Source organism: Panthera leo, chromosome D2 (genome assembly GCF_018350215.1).
Source record: "Panthera leo isolate Ple1 chromosome D2, P.leo_Ple1_pat1.1, whole genome shotgun sequence".
Taxonomy (NCBI): Eukaryota; Metazoa; Chordata; class Mammalia; order Carnivora; family Felidae; genus Panthera; species Panthera leo.
In genome coordinates this window covers 5,168,842-5,196,290 of record NC_056689.1, presented here as the reverse complement: position 1 = coordinate 5,196,290, position 27,449 = coordinate 5,168,842, and the positions used below count along the sequence as shown (strand labels likewise).

The 27,449-nt window shown below is 39.0% G+C and overlaps 1 protein-coding gene across 3 annotated transcripts in view; it reads left to right on the top strand.

The window, feature by feature from the left end:
- The window catches only part of PRKG1 (protein kinase cGMP-dependent 1), a 1,249,639-nt gene that overhangs the window by 1,034,853 nt on the left and 187,337 nt on the right, over positions 1-27,449 (top strand). For all 3 annotated transcript variants that reach the window (XM_042907726.1, XM_042907722.1, XM_042907723.1), the window contains exon 7: positions 2,299-2,393. In XM_042907726.1, the coding sequence (XP_042763660.1) occupies positions 2,299-2,393 (95 nt within the window). The remainder of the gene's footprint in view (positions 1-2,298; positions 2,394-27,449) is intronic.

The window sequence follows — 27,449 nt, the reverse complement described above, 5'->3', positions numbered from 1 at the left end:
AGTGATGTTGAACATCTTTTCATGTGTTTGTTGGCCATCCGGATGTCTTCTTTGAAAAAACATCTATTAGTGTCTTCTGCCCATTTTTTAACTGGATTATTTGGTTTTTGGATGTTGAGTTTGATAAGTTCTTTATAGATTTTGGATACTAACAGTTTATCAGGTCATTTGCAAAAATTGTCTCCCATTCCATAGGCTGCCTTTTAGTTTTGTTGATTATTTCCTTCACCGTGAAGAATGTTTTTATCTCGATGTAGTACCAACAGTTCATTTTTGCTTTTGTTTCCTTTGTCTTAGGAGACATATCTAATAAGTTCAGTAGCCTTTATTTTAAGTAAAGCCCCTTACCACAAAGTTTGAGAATCAATGCGGTAGTGTATTTCTATTCACATCTATAAAAGCCTTATCAGCATGCAAATGAGCATCTCTGTGATATAGGTTGGTTTAAGAGGGTTAAAAACTACATCCCCATGGTTTTGATACAGTGTGGAAAAGTAATCAAATGCATCAGTGGAGAATAATAATTGAATTCCCTCCACCTTGCACATACATTCTTACTTACAAAAGTCCTGTTCTTTGTCATCTAATCTCTAAACTCAGAAACCCAAAGCATAGTATTTTTAAATGTGCTTAAGTGTCTAGCATTGTTTTAAGAAATTAATTTTTTTCTGGGACATCTGGGTGGCTCAGTTGCTTAAATGTCCAACTGTTGAATTTGGCTCAGGTCATGATCTCCAGGTGCATGAGTTTAAGCCCCATGTTGAGCTCTGCACTGACAGCCTGGAACCTCTTTGGGATCCTCTGTCTTCCTTTCTCCCTGCTCCTCCCCCACTTGCTCTCTTTCTCAAAAATAAATAAACTTAAAACCCTACTGATTAAAACAAATGAATTTTTTCTACCACCTTACGTTTTCCAGGTAGGTGAGTTTTAACTATTTAACCATTCTAGGTGAAACATAGCCAGTTTTATGAATATTAGTAGAACCTGGGGGAGGGGAAGTGAACTAAGTTACAGCTTCCTACATTTAGGTCTTCATTCATGCAACAAAAACATTATTATTTTCCTTCTGTGGACACAAGTCCTTAGGGGCCAAGATATCTTGTTTGGGCAATAAAGCTTTTCCGTTCAAACAACTTACAGCTCTTGGGCACCTGGGTAGCTCAGTTGGTTGAGTGTCTGACTCTATTTCAGCTCAGGTCATGGTCGCAGGGTTGTGGGATTGAGCCTTGGGTAGTGATCCACACTGAGCATGGAGTCTGCTTAAGACGCTCTCTTGTGGGTCACCTGGTTGGCTCAGTAGGTTAAGCGATGGACTCTTGGTTTTGACTCCGGTTACGATCTCAGAGTTTGTGAGACTGAGCCCCGTGTTGGACTCTGTGCTGTCAGTGCAGAGCCTGCTTGGGATTTTCCCTCTCTGCTCCTCCCCTGCTCTCTCACTCTCTCTCAAATAAACATTTAAAAAAATTCTGCTCCTCTTCCCTACTCATGAGCACTTTCTCTCTAAAATAAAAATCAAAAAAATAGAAAAAAACTTACAGCTCTTTATTAGGTGAAAACTGAATTTTATTCGTTTTAAAAACTGAAATCCTACTGAACAAAGCAGGTGGACCTTAAGGACTGTCTTGGGTTAGGGACCTCTAAAAAGGCTTCATTAACCTGTGAGTGGAAGAGACAAGCGTGTCTTCGTGGAATGGGGACGTGCATGAGAGGTGTGTAGAAAGATGTTTACTGCAGCAAAAACAATATAAACGTCCACCTGTAAGGAAATGGATGAGTAAACAGAGAATGGAAAAAGGCCCTGAAACATGAAAATGAATGGACTAGATTCATATCTAAGAGCACGGAACAAGTAATAAAACAATGTTAAGGGGAAAAAAATGTAAGTTGCATACTTACATTTATCTTACAGTAAGATACATACTGTATTATGCTATGCATATTTTTTAAAAACCCAAACACATAAACACATTACAAAAGGTTGGAGGAAGGCTCACTTAATTTTTCATAGTGCTTGCCTCACAGGAGGTAGGAAACAAGAACAGGAATGAGAATTAAGTGAAATTCAGATTTCTGGACAATTTATTACTTCTTGAAAACAGCTCGAAACAGCCTAACAGTATTTGATGGGCATTTCTTGTGATGTGCATGGACATTTGTGATATTGTTTTGGTCCTTTTCGTGGTAATGTATGCGTTTTCTTTAAAAGTGGAAACAAGTGGAATTAACATCATAGGTTAGTGTTCATTTGATCAATCCGTGTGTGCAGTGGATATAGACTTTTATTGTTTCCCTTTGCAGGTAAATGTCACTCGGGAAGACTCACCAAGTGAAGACCCGGTCTTTCTTAGAACTTTAGGGAAAGGAGACTGGTTTGGAGAGAAGGCCTTGCAAGGGTGAGTAGATCACATCGGACACGGTTTTGGTTTGAGTGTGACATAAATTCCTGTCTTAAATATTGAGCTCCTAGCAAAAGAGGCCCTTTAATTAGTGTTTATCCTAATACCAGACACAGAGGCTTAATAATCGTTTTTATTTATTTCCATGTGGACTTGTAATGCATTTACATAGGCTTTAAGATAAATGGATTAGCTTCTGTAATATAACGTTTTTACAGTAATGGAAAAATTTCCTAGCTTTGTGCTCAGTAACCACAATCTCTATAAAGACTCTAAAAGGCAGGGAAAAGTCTCTGCTAAGCTTACTTTGTGCAGTAGTTTTGCTCAGAATCCTAGGAAGGTGATTGGTTGAGAATTTGGAAATCCCTGAGCCGACTGTACAAACCAAGGATCAGAAGGCAGTGGAGACTGGCTGGGATTCACGTCTGGGTAGTAGTTGTCCTCCCAGTGGCGGAGATAATGCACATGAACATTAACCATGGATGGACCCAGAGACGTATATTGCAAGGTCCCGGAAATTCTACTTGTAAAGCCTCGAGAAGCAAGCACTTGGGATTTCTTCCCATATACTATGGAAGAAAAACCCAGTTAATTTTGGACTACACATTTTACAGAATGCATGACAAATTTGGCACATATATTTGGGTATTCTCTTCTTGTTTTCCAATAAACAACACATCTGAATTATCAGTATATATAGATGAGACTTTTCAAAACTCAGTGCAGGGTGTGTGTGTGTGTGTGTGTGTGTGTGTGTGTGTGTGTGTGTACACATACATACTTGAATCAGAAATAACCAATAAACTTTTATTTTGGTATCAAATTCCAGGTGCAGGAGCGTCTGCTAGAGAGGAACCGCAGTAGGCTATAATTCATTCCCAAAATATTTGGAACACTGAGTTTTGCTTCCATTTCAAATTATGCCTTCTTTTAAAAATTACATTAGAAGCATTTTGTTTAAGATTGTTATGAAGAAATAACTCAGGGAGTTTTAATTTTTAAGCCACAAGCACAGAGCAACTTTTCTTTTTCTTTTCCCACCCTTTCACAGTATAGACATGAAACGGATCTGATAAGTCCTCCTAAGTATACCACATTAGCTAATGAACATTCAGAACCAAATAGAACTAAATGCATTTGACTTTCTTTTTTTCTTTTCTTGTATGCGGTTCATTTGATCCTTATCTGATGAGCATGTACTTCCCGTTCGCTTTTTTCCAACAGCAAAGTCGGAAGAAATACCACATTCACTATACACGCACAAAAGAATGCGATAGGCACTAGCTTTTCAGTATAACGGGCAGAGACAGCATTGGTACATGAATGTTTCTTTCCCTTGATTATCTGTAGAGGATGCTAGAGAATAATGCCACCTGATTCCTTTGGTCCAAGATTAAATGCCTGTGTGAAAAACGTCGTTTCCAACAGAGCCAAAGAAACAGAAACGTTTTCAATCGCCTCTGATTGAGATCACAAGTGCGACACCAGACAATAAAACATAACTGGAAATTGACAAATTTCCTCTTGTTAGCTTATTGCCACTGAATTTTGGTGCCAATTAAAGAAAGCTTTGGTGGTGGTAACCCCTTCCTAGAATGTGTCTTAAGAAGTGACCCTGAAAAAAAAAAAAAAGAAGTGACCCTGAAGATACAGTTTATGGAAAAGTTACCAAATTTTCTCTGAGGTCAACATTTAGTGGTATTCCGTCTAGACTGAATTCATTCTAGCATATGGCTATTCACGTGAACTTTTTGGTGCCAAATTCTCTTTTGTCCGTATTCAGTCCTCCGTATACTGTCTCGTCACCCCCGCTGTCACCCTACACCCCCTCTCTCCCCCAGCAATTTCTTTCTTTCTTGTGCCCTTTGCTCTTACTTTCTCGCTACTCAGCCCGACTTTCTCAGCCTCCTCTAAGTGCCCTCTTACATGTCAGGGGTTTGCTACAAGCATCAGAGTATGCTCTTTCTTTTCTGTCTGGTCTTTTCTGTCGCTTCTCAGCCATAGTTTTACTCTGCGGACCACCCCTTCCTTTTTCAAATTCCCCTTCCTTTGGACCCTTGTCACTGTTAGCACTGCTTAGAATTTCTCATGTGATTTCCATTCATCAATGCTTTGTTCTCACTTCTCTTTATTACATACATCTTATGGCTGCGTGTGGCCTTGATGGAAAGAAGTCCATATGCTTACATTCTGATTTGGGCTCAGTATCTGGTACTTTTCAGATATTCAACATGCATTTACTGAATGAATGAATGAATGAATGAATGAACGAACGAACGAACGAACAAACAAATGAGCCTCTCTCTAATGATGCCTAATCAGGTAATCGCTTCTTGCGATCGGTCACTTTCTCTGCTTGGATCTGTTTGGCAGTGGGGAAAGGGTTATGAACTCACTTGTCTACAAGGGTTGCAGGCTGGTAATGTAAATGAGCAAAGTGAGGTAGGTAATTAGAAGCCCTTACGTCAAGAGTACAGCAGTTACTGAACACTAGCTCATTGCTACAGTTTTTTAAGCAGAAAAAAACTTAGGTTTTGGGAAAACAAATATGAAATGTGATTTTGTAACTTGATTAAAAAAAAAAAGCTCTGCAAGCAAAAAACAAAGCAAAACAACAACAACAGCAAAACACTTCTGCAAACGATTTGACCTGTGAGCTGCCATTTTGTGATTTCTATCTATCTAAATTCAGTAAAGGAAGCCTATTAGGTTAACCCTTCTTATTTCCTTATTTTTTTAATGTTTTGGTGTCCCATGGGTGTAACTTGTTTTTCACCCTGAGTATCTATGTTTCGTTTTGATCTTTTCTTTGAGTTTCAATGTTGCACACAAGAAACTCTAACCATTCACAAATCACATTGATTTGTTTTACTTGTTTCCCTCTAAAAACTGTAAAATTTTATGTTACTTTGAGATAGAAAGTCTTCTGGGCACTGTGTATCCTTTTGAGTAATAGCTATGCTTCTTGGCAAATCATATCATTTTTATATTTGGAAGAAAGATTACATAGTCAGCGATCTCTGTGTGTCCGTAACAGCTTTTCAGATCATTGTTTTCACTCATGTAAAATTTATACGTACTGGGAATTGTTGCTTTATTTTCTCAAGGATGTCCAGCAGACCATTAAAATACTGGTAATTTTGACATGAATTTTTGACCATTATTTTTAAATTTTAGTGTGCCTAATATGAGTACTGGGCAAGCCCATGGTAGATAATTGAATGACAAAGCTGCGATGTGACCTTGGCCCCCTGACTCCAGAACTTGGCTTTGGAGTTCTGCCTCTAGAAGTAACAAGCTCCATTTCCTTGTTCTCTGGAGACAGTCGAGTCATAGATATGATACAGTCTATATCATCAACATCCATTAACCCCGTTAACCAATAGCATCTCATTACCGGAAGTATTGAAGTCATGGATGGCTTTCACTTTTGTTGGTTGACGTGAAGCAAATTATTCTGTATTCTTTGGCTCAGTCGCTATTTTTTTTTTTTTTTTGGCCACGAGAATAGTTTTTCCACACCAGAGAGAGGGCAAAATGTTGTACTCTTGACAGAAGTGCTCTTTCCTTATGTACATGAAAACTACACTTGTGTTTAAGAGAGATTACTGCAGGTGCAGTCCAGTAACTCGTGAGTCAGTCCATCCCACTCCGACTCACTGTGGCTTCAAGCTCTACACCTGACTCGAAACCACGCAGAATCCACACAGGCATCGGATGGTGTCATATTCTAAGCCACACCCACACTTTGCATCAGAGGTGATAGGAAAAAAACCTAAGACTCAGTGGAACCTGACAGATGGGGCTGAGCTCCCATTGCCCCTTGCCCCCTGACATTTGAGTCTTCAGCGTGGCACGTGGGTAAGCGTTCAAGCTCAGAAATCAGTCGACATGGGTTAGCGTCCACTTGTCACTGACAGATCATGAGACCCTCAGAGGTTCTCCTGGAATCAGAAATGGAGGTGGTGATTATACCTGACTCTTTTTTTGGTCGTTGAGAGGAATAATCAAGGGGATTGTTATAAAGCATTTGAATGAGTGCCTAGAATTTAAATTACGCTCAAAGAAAGTTAGCTGCTGTCATCAGTGCTGCCACCATCTTGTTTTCACTGTCATTAGCAATAGCCTCAGCGCGGTGATCCCTGTCCCCGTCGTCATTCCAAGAAGGCTCTGTTACTTCTTGGCCAGAGTTTAGAATGCTTGGTATAATTGGCATAGCATTACATGTGGGGTCAACCACTCACCGATTATATAACTCTGAGCAAGCCAGTTAACCTCTCTGGGTCTCTGGTTCTGAATTTGTAAACTGAGACCATTGAACTAGATGATCTCTAGCTTTCCTTAGGTCACAGCCTCTGCTTCCCTTGGGATTTTGCCTCTTTACAGCTGGAACAGACCACTGGATGCCAAACGCAGCCCTGTGCCACCCTGTTAAATGGTGGCATTTAATAACAGGCCACTGCCAGAGGGCCCTTCCCTCCAGGAACCCTCCTAGCTATTTCTAGTCTTCTGAACACCATTGCCACGTGCTAGGTCTGTCCTTGTTGATGGAAAAAAGAAGAAGCCATTTCTGTATTTCCCCAGATTCTTCCCTCAAGGACCATGATCTTGGGAAGGTGAATTAACATTTCTGAACCTGTTTTCCCCCCTCTCTTTTGTTAATTAATAAAATGATAGCCCATCAAAGGATAGAATACTGGATAGTGCACTTCAATACTTTGCCATATTTGAATCCGATCATTATTCATGTGTTTATTTGGAAATAAAACATGATAGATACAATTCAAGGCTCTTTGGTATCCTTGTCATTCTTTCCCTCCCACCGTCATCTCTTGAGGTTGGCCATGTACACCCTCACTGCTTATGTGTCTATAATTTATTATATATTTTATTCATACATGTACATAAGCGTATCTTATTTGTCTTAAATTTTTACACATCTGAAATCTCTCTTTGATTTTGCATCAATATGTCATTTTTCTTTCTTTTCCTTCTGTCACGCGAATTGAATTTCTGCCATCCCTTATTTAGAAATTTTCCCTTTTTCTATTTTAATGATTAACTTTAGATTTGTCATAGGTGTAGCTAGTATGTAATGTTAACCGTTGCTCTGTCCTTCTCTTGAATGATACAAGGATTCTCCTGTGTTCAAACCACTCATACCATTTTCTCTCTAGTTTTCTAGGCTCTGACTCCACCTGGTTGGTAAATCCTTAGGTATTAGTCATTATTATGTCTAATTAGTCATTATTATACCAGCGCATTCCTTTTGGGTTTATTCTTTAATAGTTGTTCATAGATTATCTGTTTACACTTTCTGCCTTTGCCTATATGTGCCCTGGGCTGTGCATAGAAATCTAGGTTAAAATTTATTTATCCTCAGCATTTTAAGACAAGTCTGTTGTCTTCTGGCATCCATAGTGTGCAGTGAGTCAAATCACTGTTCCTTTGTAGGTCGTGTGCCTTTTTCTTTGGTCGCTATCTCTTTGTCTTTGATGTTGTGCATTTTTTCCTACATTGTCTAGAGGCAGATATGTTTTCTTTTCCTTCATATCACTCTTTGTATTCTTTGGTCCTGAGAATATAGTTTTCCTCAATTCTAGAAAATTCTAAGCATTATCCCTGCATACTCTCTTTCACCCCCCTTTCTCTTAATCTCTCACTTGGGAGTTCCCTGTGTTCCAGGTTTCAACTCCTCAGTGTACCATTCTTGCCTTATTTTCTCATGTCTGTATCATCTTGCTCTGTATCATTCCATGTTGCCTTTGTGATGGGATCTGGGCAATTCTCTCCCTTCACCTGCATCAAGTCTTAAATTGGACCCATCCACCGAGGAGTTTCCCAGTGATTAGTTTTTAAATATGACTTTTAGAAGTTCAACTTGGCACACCACAGTGGTTAGTGAGCTCTGCAATGAGACTGCCTGGGTTCGAATCCCAGCCCTCCCATTGATAAGGTGTGTGATCTTGTTTCCCTTCACTTCTTTGTAGTTCAGATTCATGGTTTGTAAAATGGGACTAATCGTACCTGGCTACATACAGTTGGTCATTAATAAGCCAAGTAATGTATATAGCATGTATGTTAGAATGATTATAATAAACTGATATTCATTAGATAAGTAAATCATGTTAGCTGTGCATAGCGATCTGTCTTCATGTCTGTCTGTATTATTTCCTATTTATATTTTGTTTTGTTTTATTATTTTTAAACTATTACTTGAAATTTTGTTACTTTCACTTTGATGTATAGAACCTAACATTTCTTATATCTGCAGACCCTTCCTGTTTTATTGCGTGGTTTATTATAGCTTGGGGAGTTTTCGTTTCATTTTTGTTTGTCTTTTTGCTCTCCCACTTTGAGCGGACCTGGTAGACTGACAGACTCCCTGGGGCCGGGGCCATGTCTTCGTGGCTATTTCATTTTTGCCTTCGCGAGGATGGGCTTCAGCTTCATGTCCTTGTACCATGAAGATAGGAGAGAGATCTCATGTCCCAGTTGTTAGGCTTGGGTTTCTGTTTCTCTCAGGGAAAATCTCTTGGACCAACAGAGAGAGAGTGAGCACTTTTCTTTTACCTCCTTCCCTCCCTTCCTCCTTCCTTCATTCCTTCCTTCTTTTTTTCATTTTAATTCCAAGGTAGTTAACATACAGTGTTATATTAGTTTTGGGTGTATAGTGTAGCAATTAAGCAATTCTGTACATTACTACAAACCTTATATATACATATGCGCACTGTATGTTACACCATAAATGTATTCTTAATACACATCGCCTGTTTCACTGATTTGTCCCACTACCCACCTCTCCTCTGGTACCCAGTTTGTTCTCTATAAATAACAGTCTATTTCTTGGTTTGCTTCTTTGTACATTGGTATTGTTTTGTTTTGTTTTGTTTTGTTTTCCACATATGAGTAAAATTAGATGGTATTTATCTTTCTCTGACTGACATATTTCACTTGGCCTTATACCCTCTAGATCCATCCATGTTGTTGTGACTGGCAAGGTTTCATTCTTTTTCTGGCTGTGTAATATTCCATTGAAACACACACACACACACACACACACACACACACACTCACACACTCTCACACACTTAACATCTTTATCCTTTCATCTAGCATTGGATACTTGGGTTGCTTCCATATTTGGCTATTTTCAAACAATGCTACAATAAACAGAGGGGTACATATATCTTTACAAATTGGTGTTTTTGTTTTCTTTGGGTACATACAAGTAGTGAAATTACTGGATCGTATGGTAATTCTGTTTTAATTTTTTGAAGAACCTCCATACCGTTTTCCACAGTGGCTACACCAGGTTGCATTTCTACCAACAGTGCCCAAGAGTTCCTTTTTCTCCACATCCCTGTCCAACTTGTTGTTTCTTGTGGTTTTGATTTTAGCCATTCTGACAGATGTGAGGTGATATCTCACTGCAGCTTTGATTTGCATTTCCCTGATGAGTGATGTTGAGCATATTTTCACATGTCTGTTGGCCATCTGGACGTCTTTTTTGGAGAAATGTCTATTTAGGTCTTGTGCCCATTTTTAATTGGATTATTTGCTTTATGTGTGTTGAGTTGTATAAATTCCTTATATATTTCAGATATGAACCTTTATCAGATATGTCATTTGCAAATTATCTTCTCCTATTCAGTAGATTGTCTTTTAGTTTTGTTGATTGTTTCCTTTGCTGTGCAGAAACTTTTTGTTTTGATGTAGTCCTAGTGGTTCACTTTTGATTTTGTTTCCCTCACCTCAAGACATATTTAGAAAAATGTTGCTGCAGCCAATGTCAGAGAAATTACTGCCTGTGTTCTCTTCTAGCGTTTGTATAGTTTCAGGTCTCACCTTTAGGCGAGTTTAGGTCTTGAATACTTTTTGAGTTTATTTTTGTGTATGGCATAAGAAATTGGCCCAGTTTCATCCATGTAGCTGTCCAGTTTGTCTCTTTGTTGAAGAGACTTTGTCCTGTTGTATATTTTTGCCTTCTTTGTCAAAAATTTGACCATAAGTGGTGGATTTATTTCTGGGTTCTCTACTCTGTTCCATTGACCTGTATGTCTGTTTTTGTGCCAGTACCATACTATTTTGATTACTACAGATTTGGATTATATCTTGAAATCTGGGATTGTGATACCTCCTGCTTTATTGTTCTTCTCAACATTGCTTTGGCTATTTGGGGTCTTTTGTGGTTGCATGCAAATTTTAGGATTATGTTTTCTAGTTCTGTGGAAAATGCTGTTGGGATTTTGATAGGGATTGTACTAAATCTATTTTGGTAATATGGACATTTTGACAATATTGGTTCTTCTAATCTATGATCACAGAATTACTTGCCATTTGTCTGTGTCATCTTCAATTTCTTTCATCATTGTTTTAGAGTTTCCAGAGTACAGGTCTTTCACTTCTTAGGTTAAGTTTATTCTTTGGGATTTATTCTTTTGGGTTGTAAATGGGACTGTTTTATTCATTTCTTTTTCTGTTTCTTCATTATTAGTATATACAAATCTAATGGGTTTCTGTATATTTTGTATCTTGTGACCTTAGTAAATTCATTTATCAGTTCTAATAGTTTTTTTGGTGGAGTCTTTAGGGTTTTCCATATATACTATCATGTTGTCTGCAAATGGGGAAAGTTTTACTTCTTCCGTACCAGTTTGGATGCCTTTTATTTCTTTCTTTTGTCTGGTTGCTGCAGATAGGACTTCCAGTACTATGTTGAATAAAAGTGATGAGAGTGGACATCCTTGTCTTGTTCCTGATCTTAAGGGAAAAGCTCTCGGTTTTTTACCATTGAGTATGATGTTAGCTGTGGTTTTTTCATATATGACCTTTATTATGTTGAGGTATGTTCCCTAAACTGACTTTGTTTAGGGTCTTTCCTCCTCATGATGGAAGTTGTACTTTGTCACACTCGTTTTCTGTATCTATTGAAATTATGATAGGGTTTTTATTATTTCTTTTGTTGATGTGCTGCATCCTGGGAATAAATCCTACTTGATCGTGGTAATGGCACTTATATTATTGAATTCGATTTGCTAATACTTTGAGGACTTTTGCATGTATGTTTATCAGAGATACTGGTCTGTAGTTCTTTTTTTTTTTTTGTAGCGTCTTTATCCGGTTTTGGTATCCAGGATAATGCTGGCCTAGTAGCATGATTTTGGAAGCTTTCCTTCTTCTTCTATTTTTGGAATAGTTTGAGAAGAACAAGTATTAACTCTTCTTTAAATGTTTGGTCAAATTCACCTGTGAAACCATCTGGTCCTGGACTTTGGTTTATTGGGAGTTTATTACTGATTAACTTTCATTGCTAGTAATCAATCTGTTCCAATTTTCTCTTTCTTCCTGATTCACTTTTGGGAGGTTATGTTTCTAGTTATGTATCCATTTCTTTTAGGTTGTCCAAATTGTTGGTATATAATTTTTCATAATATTCTCTTGTAATCCTTTATATTTCTGTGATTTGGTCATTATTTATCCTCTTTTGTTTCTGACTTTGTTCCAGCCATCTTCTTCCTCCTCCTCTTTTGTTGAATCTGGCTAGACATTTATCAATTACGTTGCTCTTTTCAAAGAAACAGCTCCTGGTTTCATTAATCTGCTATATTGGTGGGGTGTTTTTTTTAGTTTCTGTTTCATTTATTTCTGCTCAAATCATTATTATTTTTCTTGCTTCTATTGGTTTTAGGTCTTGTTTGTTCTTTTTCCAGCTCCTTTAGATGTAAGGTTAGGTTGTTTGATGAGATTTTTCTTGCTTCTCGAGGTAGACCTGTATTGCTATAAACTTCCCTCTTAGAACAGTTTTTGCTACATCCCAAAGGTTTTGGACCGTTGTGTTTTCATTTTCATTTCTATGTAATTTTTTATTTCTTCTTTTATTTCTTGGTTGGCCCATTCATTGTTTAGTAACATCTTATTTAACTTCCATGTATTTGTGTTCTTTCCAGATTTTTTCTTGTGGTTGATTTCTAGTTTTCTAGAATTGTGGTCAGAAAAGATGTGTGATATGACTTTGATCTTTTTGAATTTGTTGAGACTTGTGCCCTAAAATGTGTTGTATTCTGGAGAATGTTCCATGGGCGCTTGAACAGCATGTGTATTCCACTGTGTTAGGATGGAGTGTTTTGAATGTATCTCTTAGATGCATCTGGTCCAGTGTATTATTCAAAGCCACTGTTTTCCTTTTTGATTTTATGTTTGGATGATTTCTCCACTGATGTAAATGAAGTGTCAAGTCTCCTACTGTTATTGTATTACTATTATTACTTCCTGTATGTTTGTTAAGAGGTGCTTTATGCATTTGGGTACTTTCATGTTGGGTACGTAAATACTTACTCTTGTTTTCTTGTTGGATTGTCCCCTTTATAATTATGTAGTGTCCTCCTTTGTCTCTTGTTACAGTCTTTGTTTTAAAGTCAATTTTGTCTAATGTAAGTATTGCTACTCCAGCTTTCTTTTCACTGCTGTTTGCATAAATGCTTTTCCACCCCTTATCTTTCAGTCTCCATGTGTCTCTTCTTTCTGAAATGCATCCAGAGAGAGTTATTTCTAAAGCTTATGGCTCATGTTTAGAAATACTCTGGAACTCTGGCTATGTGAAGGGCTTCGTCCCATTTGCTATCTTGATTGGACCATAGTCAGCCTTCTCCACCCGTCCCCATGGGCTCTCCTGTCCAGCTCCAACTCATTTCTCCAACCTAGGCCCCTTCTTTTTGCATAGCGCTGGAGATTTGCAGAGGTTTTGTTTTGTTTCTTTTGTCTTAGTGACGATTATAATTAGTTAGCAAAGATTATTCTTTTGAGAATTGAACTGGTAATCCATGTAAGATGTAGCAGAATATCTAGTGGGATTTTTTCCTGTTATCTTGGATCTGTGGCTAAGGTTCAAAGCTAAAAAACTGCCAGTATGTAGGGCCAATTCTTCTGTAGAGCTGACTGGGAAGAACCAAAATCACACTTTATTGGTACCACTACTCCATCTGCAAGATGGCCTGTTGGGGAGAGCAGTATTGATCAAAAGAAGTTGTTTTCTCTGTTTTCGGGTACTAGCTTACTTTGATGTTGAGAATTTACAGGTAAACAGGTCATTAAACTAGAGTGTGCTGAGTGATACCGTGGCAGAAGCCCACAGTGCCATAGCCACATTATCATATCTGTATCACTATCCTAAAACTTTTTCCTGAGTTCCAGACCCAGTTTCCTATGGGGCCTGCCCACTTAAATATCGCTCAGATACCTCAAACGGTGCTTGGGCAAATACATTCACATTGTCTCTCTTCCCAAGCAAATCTATGCCAAGTAGTCTCTCTCGTAATAACTGCTTTGCAAACCAGAAATTTGGGCGTCATCCCTGACTCTTTCCTCTCTTGACATCCCTATACCACTGATCTCTAACCCTGTTGACTGTGCCTTCTAAGTAATTATCAACATCACCTTTGTCTTGTTTTCGCTGCCGCTGTTCTGATTAGTGTCCCCATGATGTGGTGTCAGCTGGACTAATGTTGTTCCTCCCAGTTGGTCACCCTGTGTACAGTCTTGTGTACCTTGCATCAACTCCACTTACTATGGTTATGACACTTTCTCATTATTAGTTTTGACGGGGGCCATAATAAGTTACTGCAAATTGAGAGCCTTAAAACAATAGAATTTTACTCTTTAATAATTCTGGAGGCTAACAGTCCAAAATACAGGTGTCACCATGGCCATGTTTTCTCTGAAAGCTCTGGGGAAGAATCTGTTCCATGCCTCCTTCCTAGCTTCTGGTGGTTGTCAGCAATATTTGGCATCGTTGCCATATGGCTTCATCATTTCAATTTCTTTTTCTGTCTTCCCATGGCTGTCTCCCCTCTGTGTGTGTCTTTGTTTCAAAATCTTTCTCTTTTTACAAGGACAGTAGTCATTGAATTTAGGGCCAACCCTAATCCAATATGGCAGCATCTTAACTTGATTATGTCTGCAAGGACCATATTTCCAAATAAGCTCACATTCACACGTTCTGGAGCTTAGGACTTTAACATTGCATTTGGGGAAACACAGTTCAACCCACAACATTCTCTACAACAAATGGGTTCCTGTCACTTTTCCTTCTCAAGGGCTCCCTGTGATGCCCCAGCTGGGAGGTCTGTTCTTATATTATCCCTGCAGTCTCATCCCCCACATGCCTTCCTCATGATCTGTGTTCTGGTCATACTGAGATCTCCAGTGTCCCCATCATCCCTATGATGTAGTTTAGTTTTAGGCATTTTCCACTGAATGATCTTTTATGATTATAGTCCCTCCTGGCATGGATGAAAAACTAAACTTATAATAAGCCCCAAGTGGGATATTAAAACCTGGCAGCCTAGTACAGCACAGAGCTTAAGTGTTCAGGCATATAGAAGCTGTCTGTTCCTCTGAAGTCACTTATTACTCATGATACGTACATATCCTCTTACATCTTGACATAAAGATACCTGGGATACAGTGGTCCATTAGGTTTTGATGTCAAGGACCCCATCAGAGGATTGATGTAAATCACATCTTGGTTTAATATAAATATTAATATAAAATATAAATATACAATATTAATATAATATATACACACACATCCCCCCCACACGCATATGCACAACTCTTTCCCACACACACATCCTAAATTATAGATATTAGCATGCAAATGCCTCTGGCCTAGCTTCCACAGACAATAATGAAGATAATCAACAAAATTCAAACACATGATCTTTGAACTTCTCTGAAAACACCTTCCCCTGGAATATAAAGTTCGTTGCACAAAATAGTATTTTGTTGTTGTTTCTTGAATTTATCTGATAATCTTATTAATACTTTAGCGCACACTGTAGATTCAAATATTGTTAGTGGTTGATTTAACTTAGTATAACTGTCAGTCACTGATCAGCAACCCAAGATATGTTAGTTTTTGGTAAATTAAGAAATAGATTGTTTAGAAAAATCCTGTTAAATGCAAGGGGATTTATAAAAGAGGACTTCCATGGTAGATGAAGGCTTTATGCCTGTGTATATGAGCGATTGTTTACATAAAAGGGATCAAATTTTCGTAGATGGTTGGGGAAACATCAGGGTGTCTCAGTATTTTTCTATAAAATGACTTTCTTTATCCCTACTGCCTTAAATATAAGGTCGTTTTCAATGCTGGAAATTGAGCTACTTACAAAACAAATCAGTCCCTCATTGTTATTTTCCAACATGCCATTCAAATAATTTCCTTTAGGTGCCACAAGATAAGAAAATATAATGTAAATTTGAAAATCTCTTCAAAAACAGATACAGAATGTTTCATTTGAAGTTAATGTTCTTGTTAATGAACTTGGCTCGTGTTTTGTGTCTCTGTCATTTTTATTCCTTCCAAGTCTAGATGATTGCTTCTTCATTTTTCTTTCATACAGGGTAGAAGAAAAATGACTTGTTATAAATCATACTTCGAGTAGGCAACAAAGATTTTAATTGCTTAGACTCGTTGTTATTATTCTAATCACTTGCGATGCCTGAAAAAAAAGATGTTTTAAAGCACTCTGAATATTCTTGCCAAAAATTATCGTTGAACGTAACGTTTACTCGGGTGTTCTGATGAAGGCTGCACCACACGAAATGAGCATTTCCAGCTATGTTTGGCCTCACGTTGTTCTCATGCCTCATTCATACGGTGAAATGTGAGTGGGAGTATTTCAGAAAAAATATGCTGTGTGGTAACTGTCTTACCCCATACTCCAAGCATTAGGGCGAGTACATTTTAGGACATTTTAAATAGTATTTAAAGAGCTTCTCACAGTTTTGGAGGCTGGATGTTGGAGATCAGGGTGCAGCATAGTTGGGTTCTTGGGAGGACTTTTCTTGTGGCTTGTACGTGACTGCTTCTTGTTTTGTGCTCAGATGGCATTTCCTTGGTCGTGTGCATGTGGGGACAGAGTGCAAGCCCTCTGGTGGCTTTTCTTATAAAACCTCCACCCTTATGACATCATCTAAACCTAAGTATCTCCCAAAAAGCTCCATCGGATACCATCGTATTGGAGGTTAGGGTTCCAACACATGAGCTGGGGTAGGGGTACACAACTAAGTCCTTACCATTGACCGGTTGATTCTCCACAGCAGTCTGAAGGCAATTCGCTAAGAAAGGTCAACATTTTCTACAAGTGGTGTTAAAACAATTGAATATCCATTAAGTTAAAAAAAAAAATTGGCCCTCTACATGAACCGTGTCTGGAAATTCAGTTAAAATCTATCCTAACCAAAATTATAAAGCCTTTAAGAGAAAAATAGGAGATGAATGTTGAGAACTTTTGTTTAATGGTGATGAATGTTGATGAATGTTAAGCACTTTTGTTTAATATATCATAGCAAAAACATCCATAAAAGTGGAAAATTGGGCATCATTGAAATTAAGAATTTCTGTTCTTGAAAAAAAAACATTATTAGGAGTAAGAAAATACTTTCTCTCCATAGACCAAGAGAAAATATTTGTGAAAGTAAATTATAATCTGAAAAAGGACTTGATTTCAGAATATCTTAAGAAACTCTCAAATTTCTAATAAGAAAACAAAAAAAAAACAATTTTTAAATGGCACCTGATTTAAACACGTTATGTCCCCAATGAAGATAAAATGATCATTAAAACAGCAGGCAATCTTCTCATCATGATTTGTCATAGGGAAATGCAAATTAAAACCATGATGAAATAGGGGCGCCTGGGTGGCTCGGTTGGTTAAGTGTCCCAACTTCGGCTCTGGTTGTGATCTTGCAGTTCGTGAGTTCGAGCCCCACGTCGGGCTCTGTGCTGACAGCTCAGAGCCTGGAACCTGCTTCAGATTCTATGTCTCCCTCTCTCTCTGCTTCTCCCCTGTTCATGCTCTCTCTCTCTCAAAAATAGATAAACATTTAAAAAAAACTATGATGAAATACTACTGTACAGCTATTGAATGCCTAAGATTTAAAAGATTGACCATCCCGAGTGCTAAAGAGGATGTGGAGACAGAACTCCCATGCATGGCTAGTGGGAATGTAAAATGGTATGACCACTTTAGAAAACAGTTCGGCTGTTTCTTGAAACGTGAAACATATCACCTGCCATGTGCTCAGCTGTTCCATTCCTAGATATTTACATGAAAGGTTCTGTAAAGACAGAGACTTGGACACAAACATTTATGACAGCTTTCTATATAACGGTGCCAAACTCGAAACAACCCAGATGTGTATCAGCATTTGAATGGATAATCAAATCCTGGGCTAGCCATACAATGAAGTACTATTTAGTAGTAAACAGAATGAAGTTTTGATTTAGTCACCAATATAGAGGAGTCTTAAAATCATGATAATGAGTGAAATAAGCCATAAAAAGTACATACTGTATGGTTCCATTTCTATACAACTAGAAAATGCCAGCTAATCTGTGGTCACAGAAAACAGAGTAGGGGTTACCGGGGATGGGGGTTGGCGGGATGCAGAGATGACAAAGCGATGTCAGGAACCTTTGGGGAGGGTGCGTTATGCTCATTACCTTGGGTGCAATAATAGAATCGTGAGCGTCGGTAAATGTTGAAAGTTTTTAAATTGTGTACTTTAAACGTCCGCAGTTTATGTCAGTTTTATGTCAGTAAAACTGTTACAATGTTTTCAAACTCACTGAACAATCTGTGAGGTGTCCTGGATATAATCAAGTGTCAGCAAGGGACCTGCCAACTCTCCTCTAGGTCATTACCCACCCACCCCCACTCCGTGCTCTGAAGGCTCAGGGCTTCCGCGTTCCTATTTGCAGAATGTCTGTTAATGACACTATGTTTCTGCAACTTGATTTTACCTCACTCGCCAGTACCAGGCGGTGTTAGGTAACGTATTTAGAGAGCCAGGAGTGCAGCAAACCCTCTGACAGGAGTAGCAATGGAAAGTACCACGGTGGAGTTTTGCGCACGTCAAGCGATCAGTTACCCAAAGCATGCAGGCAAGGATAAGCCAAAAGGATCTTGGCTTTGGGAATTGGTTTTTGGCTGTGTGTTAGTCTCTGGTCGATTTAGACTCTGTGATTATCAGTCTGGAAGGCAGAGGGCAGACAGAATTTACTCCTGAAGCGGCAGAATTACAAAAGGTGTTTATTCTCGTATTGCCTAAAGTCATCTGAACCAGTAGTGATCTCCTATCCCACACTGGGAAATGTAAGGAAAATTGTTAATTTAAACAGTTAAGCCAGTACACCTGTATGTTGCTGTTAAAGTGAGTTGTGTGTTGACTCTTAGCAAAAACTGTATACTCTTTGACACCGAGGTATTTAAAGGTAAACCAGGCAGGGGTGCCTGGGGGGCTCAGTCGGTTAGGCGTCCAACTCTCGATTTCAGCTCAGGTCATGGTCTCACAGTTCATGAGATGGAGCCCTGAACCAGGCTCTGTGCTGTCGGCGTGGAGCCTGCTCGGGGTTCTCTATCTCTCTCCTCTCTCTCTGCCCCTCTCCTGCTCCCCGGCACATCCTCTCTCTGTGTCTCAAAAATAAATGAATTGACAAAAATAGTAGAGGTAAACCAGGCAGATTTTCTGCCCTCTGAGGCATTGTGCTAAATACTCTCACATGCATTGTTCTGATAATTCTATCCTTAGTCCCTGTTAGCCCCGTCCCACAGGTGAGAAAACTGGAGGCTCAGTGAGGTTAAGTAGCCTGTGCAAGGTGAAAACGCTAATAAAGCAGAGAAGCTGGGGTTCCAGTCCAACGAACTCCCTTTGGTCTTTTAGCCCTTGCCCCGTACTGTGGAAACATGCACCAGTGGCCAGACTGGGCAGGACGGGCTGTGTGGGGGCTTCATGATACAAGGCAGTGTCATTTCATGGCCGTCTCTCTTTCCTGCTCCCTTTCCACAGGATGTGGGGAAAAGCATGTAGCTGCCCTTGCCCCTCCCTGTTCTTCGTTCTTCTTCTATTGAGGTATTCAGTGTATTTCTCGTCTACCCATCAACACGATTTACGTGACAGAGGCTCACTGTCATGTACGTACTTGTGGTTTCATCTTGGCCTCAGCCCGTGTTTTCTGTTGATAACTGAACATGACCGTGAAGATAACGCACCTATCTATCATGCCCCCTTCCCCTTTCAGCACTTCTAAAACTATCCTACAGCTCAGGTCTGTGGGTTTTGAGAGCTTATCCTGTAAGGTGTAATGGCTGTTCCTTTGTGTTCTAGAATATTCCTGAGTGCCTGATCTTAGTGGTGCCCTCAGGCCGACAGTAGCCTGGTACCCAGATGGCGGACTGCTTCTCTCTCTGTCTACTCAACATCTTTGCTGCAGACCTGCTCCCCATATGGGGAAACATGTTGGTTTTAAAAGGAACATTTTCCACAAACATTCCATGAGAAGAATACAGGTTTTCTACCACCCCCATCCATATGCACTATTTCCCTTAGAAACATGGGTTTGCTATCTTGGAAAAGTAGAATTTTTTATTTTATTTTATGTTTTTGAATTTGCGTTCCCAGACAAAAATAGTCCGGAATTGTAAATGTGTACCTGAATATTTTTAAAAGAATCATAAATTATTTCAAAAAAATTTTTAATGTTTTTATTTATTTTTGAGAGACAGAGACAGAGAAAGAGGGTGAGTAGGAGAGGGTCACAGAGAGAGAGAGGGAGACATAGAATCTGAAGCAGGCTCCAAGCTCTGAGCTATCGGCACAGAGCCTGATGTGGGGCTCAAACTCATGAACCATGAGATCGTGACCTGAGCCGAAGTCAGACGCTTAACCGACGGAGCCACCCAGGCGCCCCCGATCGTAAATTATTTTAAAAGTATCTGGAAAAAAAATTGTTTGCTCCTAGACATACTCCAGAATAGTGAGGATTTGAGATCGTGGGAAATTATGGGTTTTAGAGCATTTTCTGATGTCACGTTGATATTTCATATCCGTCTTAGGCTCCTACATGACAGGTCACACACTTTTGTAAGGTAACCCATGTTTTCCACTTTTCTATGTGCCCCCAATAAGCACTGAGGACATTAATCCAGCTGGCATATACCTGGGACTACCATAGACCTTATTTATTTTTATTAATTTCCATTTTTAACTGGGAGTTTTATTCAGAAGAAGACTGGATAAATCATTCTATCACCAGCCACAAAAAAAAAATCATTATTTTTCCATTTGCTAAAGCAGAATGAGTCATTAAGAATTGGAATATAAATCTTAAAATTTCTCCTTCTAGCAATGTCTAAATATCCTGGGAAGAGCTGCTTAGCTGAATGATTTTATTTAAAATGGCAACGCTATATGTGTTTGTGGAAAGTGGGAAATAATTTTAAGTGATTGATGAGATCTTTTATATTTATAGTTTTATTGTTCGTTTCTAGGTTCAGAGAAAGAATCATGGATCTCTGCGTCTCCCCTAAGGATAGAGTTGCATATACATCCAGGCAAATACTGTGGGAGATCAGTCTTGTCTAGAATTTTTATTTCTTTCTCAAATGCATTATTTTTCCTTGATGCAGATTCCTGTGTTAAGAATACCTTCATTTCTGTAGTCATCCAAGTTTGTAAGTTAAGGACCATCTCTGCACAAGCCTCTTCTCTGTTGTATCGCTCCTTCTGCATATTTGGACACATTTTATTTTCTGTTCTTCCATGGTATTTCTTGCATTCATTTCTTTCTGTGACTACTTCTCCCCCTGTAATACGGATCTTTTCTTTACCTGTAACTTACACTCTTGGATCGGATCTTACACTTTTTGTTCATCATATCTTGATACATCATAAACACCACATCCCTAGGTCCAGGCACATAGGAACCTTGTTCTGGGGCCGTTTCTGGAAGCTTAGCTGGTCCCATTCTGACTCTCCTTCATTGTGCTCTCTCCAAAGGCAAAAGAGTCCTCAGGGTCAGCCATATATGTCCAGCTGGAACTTGTACATCCCTTTCTAGTCCTTCCGGAGCCTGAGACCCCTGACTTCCTTGTCCTACTGTGGCCTGGGAGGGTTCTTGCCTGAGTCTTTCCTAGTAGAAGTAGGTTACTCCAGCTGTGTGCCCTCAGGGGCAAGAGTGGCTATTTCCCTGGGGTGGAAGAAGGAAGTGCACATTACAGTAAAACTTTGGATTGAGACTAACTTGTTCTGCGAGTGTTCCACGAGATGAGCAAACATCTCTAATACATTTTAACTTGATAAACGAGTGATGTCTTGCGGTAGGAGTAGTATATGACACTGGATGTCACATGATCACAACTGAACCGTGGGTTCTTGAAATTCACTTTGATGTACAAGTGCTTTGCATTACAAGCATGTTTCTGGAATGAATTATGCTCACAAACCAAGGCTTTGCTCTATCTGGATGTGTCGGCCTTTTATGGTTTGGCAGAAGGTAGGAGCAAGCTGGTAGATGGGAGACTCGGGCCACCTGGTGCCATGGTCCTGTTCCAGGTCCATGCTTGGGAATCTGAAGACCACAAAAAATACAATTTGACTTTAGCCTTCCAGATTATTACGGAGGGATATTTGCAAAGGTAGGGGGATACTTTGACATAATTAGATTTAGGGGGTGTTCGTTTACAGTCTTGCCTTCTGCTCTGTAAATGCCAGGACAGGCTTTGTGCCAGGGCACGCTCATATACATAAGCTGCTGTGATGATGTCACAGCTCTCCAAGAGTATTCATTCATATCCCGTTGCCTGCAAAATAAACACACTCATTACTTTGAACTTCAAGACCCATTGATAGAGCTTCAGATTGACTTTTTTCTTTGGACTTCCCTTTTATTATTCCACAGTAAAGACCTAAGTTCTCAAGAAGTCTGGACTACAATATTGACCATTCCTAAAACTTGTACCATGTTTGTTTTTTTTTCATGTCTCGGCATATTTGGTTGTAGCATTGCTTTTGGCTTTGTGCCTTTTCATTCTGCATTCGATATTTACTTCTAAGGTCCCTCTTATCCTTCCTGATATAGTTTAAAAGTCTCCTCCATGATGTCCCTTCCATAGTTATCCAGCAAAAATTAATCCTCATCTGTTAATGGCTAGACCACGTTTGTGTCTTTGCATCCAACAAAATAAATGTGTTGTACCCTTCTAGAAGTTTCCTAAATATATATTGAATCATTTTGTTGGATTTTTCAATTTAGAATATCTGTGAAGATAGAACTACAGAGTAGTAAATTTTCTTTCCCCCTCAAAATATGCTTATTTGGAAACCCATGAAATGGAGACAAGCGACTTAAGGTTTAATTCATGAACTAGTTGGATAAGAGGTTTCATTGTGTTGAGAAATAGCAAAAGTAAAATACACAGAATCTTAGGGCTCCCTCTGAGTTAATCAGCAGCTACTTTTTCCTGTTGGGTGACAGAGGAAATGTGACAGTGTATCGTCCCTCCAGCTGTCCACAGAGTTAATTACTGTGCAGTCATAGCTCAGTCACTCTCTAGGCATTGTTTTTGGTGCAAAGAAGCTACAGGTGGCCCAAGGGCTCGTGGTTATACTCCCTCCCTCGATGCATTCAATACTGATTAATGCTGACTGAGGTCTTAATCCCCTGGCCTCAGCTAGAACAACTCTGTAGGACCATCCAGCTCCATTGCTTCTGGTAGGATCGGCTGGGACCTCTTTGGCACCTGCTATCACAGCTCATCTTCTCCCTCCGTTCAGCCCTGCTTCCTTGACCTCAGCAGGTGTTGTTCTTGCGCACTTTGTCCACAGTAAACCACCCACACACGGATCAGTCTCAGAAACTCTTTCTCAGGAAAGCATCCTACGACATGCGATGTTGACCCTGAAATTCAATTAACTGTAGGATGTGTGTTAGATAGGAACTCAGGAGGTAATGTGGTGTATTAAAAAATGCTGGGTACCAGGCCCAGACATACATGACTTGAATTTCTTTTTTTTTTTTCTTGTTTCTTTTTATGTTTATTGGACACAGAGAGAGACAAAGCACGAGCAGGGGTAGGGCAGAGAGAGAGGGAGACACAGAATCCCAAGCAGGCTCCAGGATCTGAGCTGTCAGTACAGAGCCCCATGCAGGGCACGAACCCATGAACCGCGAGATCATGACCTGAGCCAAAGTTGGACACTTAACCGACTGAGCCACCAGGTTGAATTTAGATCTATGACTGGTTCCATTACCTTCAGGGAGCTACTTAGGCCCTCTGGCTCTCAGTTTCATTATCACTGAAATTATAATAGTTACTTATCATACAAGGTTGATTTGAATGTTAAATATGTAAATAATCTAGCACATTAACTGGTGCCTTTAAATGTTAGGTCCTATGAAATGTTAGGCTCTGCACATCCTTCTCCTCGTCATACTAACTGTAAAAAGTCAGATTTGTGGCCTCAGTCAAGTGAGAATTATGTACCATTTATTCATTGGATTGGTTGATTGATTCTGTATTTCACCTCTGCCACATACACATGCAAAATCGAAGCATTTGGGAAACCGTGCAGAAGAAACAAAATCTCTGTCTTCGTGAAGCCTGTATTCTGAGGTGGGGAGTGTGGACAAGAAATTTAGAAAGTGAGGAGAGCTCTGGATAAAGTGGAACAGGCTAAGGGAAGCGGGGTGGTAGGGTGGAGGGATATTTGCAATTTCAAGTAGGATGCTCAGTAAGAGATATTTCAACAAAATTATTCCTTGCAGTCAATGCCATCAAACAATTCATTGAGGTTGGGGTGGATTTCCGTAGTTGATTCTTCCAATAATTTTTATTTAGCAAACACTAATATAACTACTTTAATAACATATTTACTTACCCCAGAAATATTATAGTTGATTAAGAAAAAAAAACACATCCAGAAAGAAACCATGTAACCCAGAAAATTTAGAACAGGTGCAGATCGTACTATTCCATGAAATTCTTTCTTGACTTAAATAATGTTAGATGATAATCTTTCATATGTGAATTTTAAATCCTTTTACTGAAAAATTATTCATTAGGAAATTGTTCACGTAAAATTGCCATTTTGAGTTATTTTACAAAAGGGGTTCTCTGATAGACTCGAGGGTAAGATTTCTGAGAGGCAAGTATAAAACCAAATCTCTTTTTTCAGTGGCTGCACATACCTACCCAGAGTGTTTTGCCTAAAGAGTTTTAAGATGGATGTGAAATTGCCTAGGAAATTAGATGTAGATTTATTTTGTGTTAAACCTGAGTGAAAAGAATATGTTCCAGTCTGGCAATATTAGTAAATACTGCTACAAGTATAAAGAGGCAAAGCCTGTCTCCAGGGGCTGGAAGATCATTGGCACTAAAACGAAGATCTTTTGTTGCTTATTTCTCTGCTGGCTGAGCTGCATTTTAAATAGCCATTTTATACTCCAAATCCATGTTTACCTAAATACATAATAATGAAATCCCATTTGATGTTGATGGAGTCTAAAGAACCTTGCGGAAAGAATACAGCCAGAACTTTGTTCTGGGAATTTCTGTAAGGGATGTGGCTGATTTTAATATTAGCTCATAAAATAAACGAACATTATGAGGAGTTCATTATAAAATGATTAGTACTGCGTTTAAATGGCTGGATAGGCTCTGGTTTTTAAAAAGGAGCCGTGAAGTTTTTTGGTTTTTTTTTTTATTTACTACTGTAACATTTGATAAAATGCATTTCATTTACACAATACAATGAAACTAGTATCTGCCCAACTAAGATGCTTTGAAAACAAATGAAATGAAAAATTTGCAGCTCCAAATTTTATTACCTCTATTCATTCACTTATGATAATAAGACCTGATTCTACTCTATCAGAATCAAGTTTGAAATCTTTACTGCCTTTGGAAATACTGCTGAGGATTTTCAAAAAATGTACCCTGAAATAACTCCAAATTGGCAAAGAAGTTAACAGATTAACTGAAAACTCCCATATATATTTATCTAAATTTACTAGTTTCTGATGTTCGACATATGTTTATCCTCTTTCTAATATATTTACATAATTTTATGTATATTAATACATATGTAGATTTCTTAACTATTTGAGAGTAAGTTGAGTATATCCTGTCCTTTGTCCCTAATTCATCAATGTGCATTCCTCAGGAACAAGGATATATTCTTAGGTAATCGCTGTAAGTTACCAAATTCAAGAAATTTAACATTAATATTTTATCTAATCTATAGCCCTTATCCCAATTTTTCAAGTTGCCCCAATAATGTTCTTTACAGAACTCTTTTCTCCAGTTTAGGGTCTAATCCAGGATCATGTACTGTATTCTGATGGCATGTCTCTTTGTTCTCCTTTGAACTCAAACTCTTGCTCATATTTCTGTTGACTTTCATGACACTGGCAGTTGTCGGTGACTCCAGACCTGTTGTGTTGTGTTGTGTTGTGTTGTGTTGTGTTATGTTATGTTATGTTATGTTATGTTAGAGAGAGAGCCCAAGTGTGAGCAGGAGAGAGGGGCAGAGGGAGAAAAATTTAAGCAGGCTCCACAACCCTGGGATCATGACCTGAGCTGAAATCAAGAGTCAAGTTCAAACCACTAAGCCCCCCAGGTGCCACCCGATCAGATATTTCAGAGTGTCCTTTGATTTGGGTCCATCTGACACTTCGTCATGACTGGATTCAAGTTCTGTATCCCTGCCCCGAATGTTCTCTATTCTTAGGCTACTTACCTAAGCCTCACTTTCATTCATTTTAAAATGAGAGTAATAATGCCTACCTTGCAGACTTGTGAGGATTAAATCAGGTAATGGATGCAAAATGCTTCGTACAATGTCTGACACACCAGAAACCCCCAGGAATAGTGACGGTGGTTACGTCATCAGTAACATGTTCACCCAAAGAGGAATTTTATTCACCTTCTTTTTCCTTTCACTGTTACTCAGGTGTAATTGACCTACAGCTCTGTGTAAGTGTGTAATGTGCTGCATAGTGGCTTGCGGATATTGTGAAATAATTTCCGCTGGGTCCACCCTCTTAACAAGATGTGCTGACCTCGCATTGCTTCTGCCTTCCCCGTTGACCTCTGGTGGAAGACATCTCAGCCGCCGGGGTCTAATCCCAGAAACTTGAGCCTGTTTAATAACTTTTAAGCTAAAACATTCCATAACGCATTCCAGGAAGGTTTGCTCAGTCACATTTGAAGAAATAGTCAGTATGTTTGGGTTGTGTGTGGATCCTAAAAACAAGCAAGATGTGGAGGGAGGGAGGTGATCTAAAGTGCTTTCTTGAGAAAAAAGCTCCGTGAAAACCGTGGAAGATCTGGCTTACAAATGCGCAGTCTCGCTTTTTCATGGCAAGTAGCTCATATCTTTCTGATGAGGAAAGAAACTCATGACCATTATTTTGATAAATCCGGAAACAGAAAACGTCCTTTTAAAAGCTTTGGTACGTAGCGTCAGGCTGCCTATGTGTATTTCCTTCTTCTACGTTCTCTGGGACTTTATTTTACGTATTTGAATCTTAAATGTTCTCAAGTATAATCTCGCATAAGTTATACAGTAGGTATTTATCCCTATGAAGTTTGTGTTTGTTGGTTTCTAAAAGGTTAACCAGTTGTCAAAAATACCGTTTGTTGAATGGAATATCTTTTCTTTGATAAAGTAATCTGCCTTTTACCAAGTACTAAGTTGCTACATATATAAGCGTGTTTATGAACTTTCAATTTATTTTCATTCACTCTATTACCAAATAACTATTTAAAACTATGAGAAAATGTTCTCTACGATATAAAGTGAAAAAAATCTGTATAGAAATAGGTATTTAGAATGATCCGTCCAGGGACACACCCCCACCAATGATGTAGGCTCCCTCTCCACGTGTAGAGCTTGAGTAATGAAAGATTTTTACCTCAGATACATTGCTGTATTTTCAACAGTGAACACAGACTACTTTTATGATCAGGAAAATGGTATTTAGAAAGATTAAGATCTTTTGTCTTTTTAAACCTTATTAAATTAGAGGAGAAATGAAATTAGATGGGAACAGTGTGCTAGTTGATGGGGCGTCCGGGGGGCTCAGTCGATTAGCTCCCACTCTTGGTTTCGGCTCAGGTCATGATCTCATGGTTCATGAGTCGAAGCACGGGGCTCCACTCATAGCATGGAGCCTGTTTGAGGTTCTCTCTCTCCCTCTATCTC